Source organism: Setaria viridis, chromosome 1 (genome assembly GCF_005286985.2).
Source record: "Setaria viridis chromosome 1, Setaria_viridis_v4.0, whole genome shotgun sequence".
Taxonomy (NCBI): Eukaryota; Viridiplantae; Streptophyta; class Magnoliopsida; order Poales; family Poaceae; genus Setaria; species Setaria viridis.
Window position 1 is genome coordinate 25,055,247 of NC_048263.2, and position 3,961 is coordinate 25,059,207.

The 3,961-nt window shown below is 57.6% G+C and overlaps 1 protein-coding gene across 1 annotated transcript; it reads left to right on the top strand.

Annotated features, from left to right (window-relative positions):
* The first annotated feature begins 873 nt into the window (after window positions 1-873).
* On the top strand, window positions 874-1,840 carry LOC117865425 (uncharacterized). Its single transcript, XM_034749625.1, has one exon. It carries the CDS (start codon window positions 960-962, stop codon window positions 1,572-1,574), a length of 615 nt encoding a protein of 204 aa, XP_034605516.1. The 5' UTR covers window positions 874-959; the 3' UTR covers window positions 1,575-1,840.
* Window positions 1,841-3,961: the final 2,121 nt, after the last annotated feature.

A 3,961-nucleotide genomic window follows, 5' to 3' on the forward strand; every position in this document is an offset into this window, starting at 1 on the left:
GAATTATGACCATCTACAGACTTTACTCAACTCGTCACAAACTTCTTGCACAGTGAGGGCACCTCCACCATGGCCAAACTGGAAGGTATGGATCCCAAAGCAGCGCCTCCAATGAGGATGTGACGTTGAGTCATCACCATCGCTTATCCGGCAAGTCGGAATAGGTTTTCAACTGGAAATCCAAGAGGGTAGGAGTCGCTTTGGCAATGCCTCCATGGAGGTAAATGACATCCGCAGACGACGCCATTGCCATAGGTTGAGAACAAGCACAGCTTTCCCTAACGACTTCGCACCCCAACCTTCACGCCGTTGTAAGGCAGCCGCCCCGCGTGCTCGCCGTCGTAGCCCAAGGGCCACCGCAGCAACCGTGAAACTTTACATATACATAACTGTGAAAATTAATAGGTTAATTTGTTTTTCAGAATTGTATTTTATTGATCGATGTTAAAAAGCCACTTGTTTGTGATTTGACGGGGTACAGTTAAGTCTAGTCGGCATACACAGTCCGAGAGACGACGTTTTGAGCATTTACGCCGCACAAAATCTTGACCTAGCTAGTTTAAATTTCAGTATAATATGTGAGATGATGGAACGAACTGGATGCATGAAAGCAGATGTGAGCGCGCGTGGAAAAATCATGCACCACCACGAACAAGTTGCACACACCATAGCTTGCGGCCGGACAGCTAGCTCGCACAGCTTGCTTCCCTGATTCACCAAAACGTTCCTTGCCCCGAAATCATGCGACTCTCCCTTGTGTCACCTATGACTTTCCTCTCAATACTCCCTGCCTGTTGTTTCTGGTTGCTACCACCGCAGCTGAAGCTATAAAAGGACGCCGGCTTGACCCAAGTACATCCCCAGGACATTGATTCCTCAAGTTACCACACACACACACATATACATGTAGGCTCGCAGAAACCCTAGCAAGAACAGGCACGCCTCGGCAAGGCGGCGGCATGGAGGACCCTCGCCGGCGCTCCGCCGGCTCCACGGCGGCGGGCAGGCGGCTGCGCGGTCTCCTCGCCCTGGCCGGCGACTACCTCAAGTACCTCTTCATGAAGCGGCGCCGGCTCATGCACAGGGTGGCGCGCAGGACGCTGGCGCTCGTCCACCGCCACCACGGCGGCGGGCGGCGCAAGAGCAGCCAGTGCCCGTGGCCGGCTCGCGCGCTGATGGAGCGCGAGTTCTCGTGCGCCGACAGCCCCAGCCCCGCGTTCCTCGCTGCCAAGAGGCTGCTGCTCCGGTCCCGGCTGAGAGGCGGCGGCGCGGCGGCCGCGGCCGCCGGCGCCGTGTCCTCCTGCTTCGGCTCGTTCCGAACGCCGTGCGGTTCGACCGACACGGCGGCGGCGCCATCGGAGCTGACAGAGACCGCGGTGGAGGAGGATCATCAGTTGGAGCTGGAGGACGAGGAGGAGGAAGATGATGAGGTGATGGTGGCCGGGGACGTGTGGGTGCAGTGCGGCGGCGAGCTTTTTGACGTGGACGACAGGGCAGAGGAGTTCATCAACATGTTCTACGAGCAGCTCAGGGCGCAGAGCTTCGCCGCCGCGGTTTTCCAGCGCTCGCCGTGACTTGATCATGGCGTGCACAAAAAGAGTGGTCTTGCATTGATCTCGCGAGGTCTTCGTTGTGTGGTTTAGTCTGGAGGATCGGAGGATCCTTAACTTCTCGAGAATGTGTTTGTATCTGTACATTTTCTATTCACGAAGAGTGAGTGTGCCATAATATACGTTTCGTATATAGCCGTTGAGTTGCAACCGAGCGTACTGCGTCCGTACGGACGGACGTCTATAGAGTCGTATGATCAATCATCAGGTCGAGAGTAAATAATGGCCCACGTCTTTATTCTTGTGCAAAAATATTTTTTTCAGTGTTTCTGTTTATCATTTGCGTGACAGCATATTACTCCCAACACAAACCATGCTTGATCCTTGGATCCGTTTCAGTATTTTGTGGTTTATGCGTGCAGTCGATCGAAGATGTGCCAAACAAAATCATTTGTAAATTTAAACATTGTTTGGATGAATAAGTCGGCATTTCTTGCCAAATAGGCATGCCGTACTTTGGATCGGAGAAGACGGCTATAAAGATCTTCGATAAGCATACATGGATGTTTACGGATCAACTATGTGCGAAGTGTTTCCAAGATTAGTTTTCCTGACAACCCTTTCTTTTTGCAATTGTTGACACCTTTATCAAAATCATCTTCAAAACCACCCAAAGGATCAAATTGGTCCGATTTCAACTTCCATCAGTTGGATGACCTTCAGTTGATCACTAAAACTTAAAACTTAAAGAGTAAATTCCCTCAATACCATTGGAATTTATAACGATTCCCTCAATGCCATCAAAATTTTCTCCTTCCCCTCGCTACCACTATTTCTAATTTCCTTTTCCTCAATTGCCATTAAGTTAGATTTCCCATCCACTTGTGATACTGACAACGTGGTTCCACTGGAACCTTATCTATACGACCATTGACGGAATCGAGTTTTATTAGCAATCAATGTGCGGCTCGCCTTGGTCCTCCGCCGTGTAGTCTCCCCGTTATAGATGGCCAAACGGGTGGCCCGGCCTAGCCTGGCACAGGCACGGTTTGGCCCGGCACGATTAGGCCCGACCCGATTAGGCCTGCACAGTAATCGTGCCGGGCCATGCCAACCCGCGTGCCGAAGGAGGGGCACAGGCATGGCCCACGGCCTTCTTAGGCGGGCCGTGCTAGCCCGTTGGCCCGGTGGGCCTTAGTGGCCTGGCCGTGCTCGTGCCGGCCCGCGGCACGGCTCCGGCTCCTCCTTTTTCCCACTGCCGCCTGCATTTCCTCAAATCGGTGAGGCCACCACCAAATCGGCGGGAGGAGGCGGCGGCGGAGGGCCGCGGGAGGAGATGGCGGAGGGGTGCGGGGATAGTGGCCGGGACTGGCGGCGGGGAAGCGGGACGAGCCGGCAGAGGACCGCGGGAGGCGGCGGCGAAGGGGCGTAGGGGAGGCAGCGGAAGGGCGCGAGAGGAGGCGGCGGAGGGGCATGGGAGGAGGCGGGCAAGCGGTGGAAGCCGGAAGGGTGCGGCCGCGCGGGGGTAGCGGGGGAGTGGGGAAGGCGGCTGGGAGGGGGTAGGGTTCCAGGGAAGCAGCCAGCCGTGCCACTTTTATATGGCCAGGAGGTGGGCTGAAACAGGCCTAACCGGCCTAAATAGGTCGTACCGCCCATTGGTGTCCATAGGCCAAATGGGCCAGGCCGTGCCGGGCCAACCCGCGGGCTGAGACAACGGCCCGAGCTCGACCCGTGGTGCAGGCCGGGCCGGCATGGGCACGAAAGTTACCGTGCCGGGCCGTGCCTGTACCGGGCCAAAATGTCATGCCATGGGCCGGCCCGCGGGCCAAAGGCGAACTATACTCCCCATGCATCGCGACGAAAGTTACCGTCGCAGGCCGTGCCCGTACCGGGCCAAAATGCTATGCCATGGGCCGGCCCGCGGGCCAAATGGCGAACTATACTCCCCGTGCATCGCGCTCCGCCCGCCGGTGCTGTCTCAATCCCAGCCTACGTGCCCGCCCTTTGCCTCTACCTGGCGCACCCCCTGCTCCCACCGCATATATCTGTGCCTGCCGCGCGACCGTCGACGCACACTCGGAGCCGCTCTTCTGCTCTGCTCTAATAGCGGGCGCTGCCGCCGAGGACGCCGCAGCCAGCCGTCTGCGGGCAGTTGCCTGGCTCGCAGAGCCCAGCGATGGGGAGCTTCATGAAGGTGGCGGCCGCCGGGACGACGGCGGCGAACAGATGGAGAGCGCGGCGGCCCGTACCGAGCTGGAGCAACGTCATCTAGTGCCGCGGAGGCAGTAGGAGGTCGGTGCCAGTGCCACCCACGAGCCCTTGTGCATCTCCGAGGATGGCGACGAAGAGCAGCGCGAGGAATAGGTTGTGGCCAGTGAGCCTGGCGGCGAGCGCGACCCCAGCGGCCAGCG

What these genes read in the sequence shown, in the direction of transcription:
- LOC117865425 (XM_034749625.1), top strand. Translation starts at nt 960, where the DNA reads ATGGAGGACCCTCGCCGGCGCTCCGCCGGCTCCACGGCGGCGGGCAGG.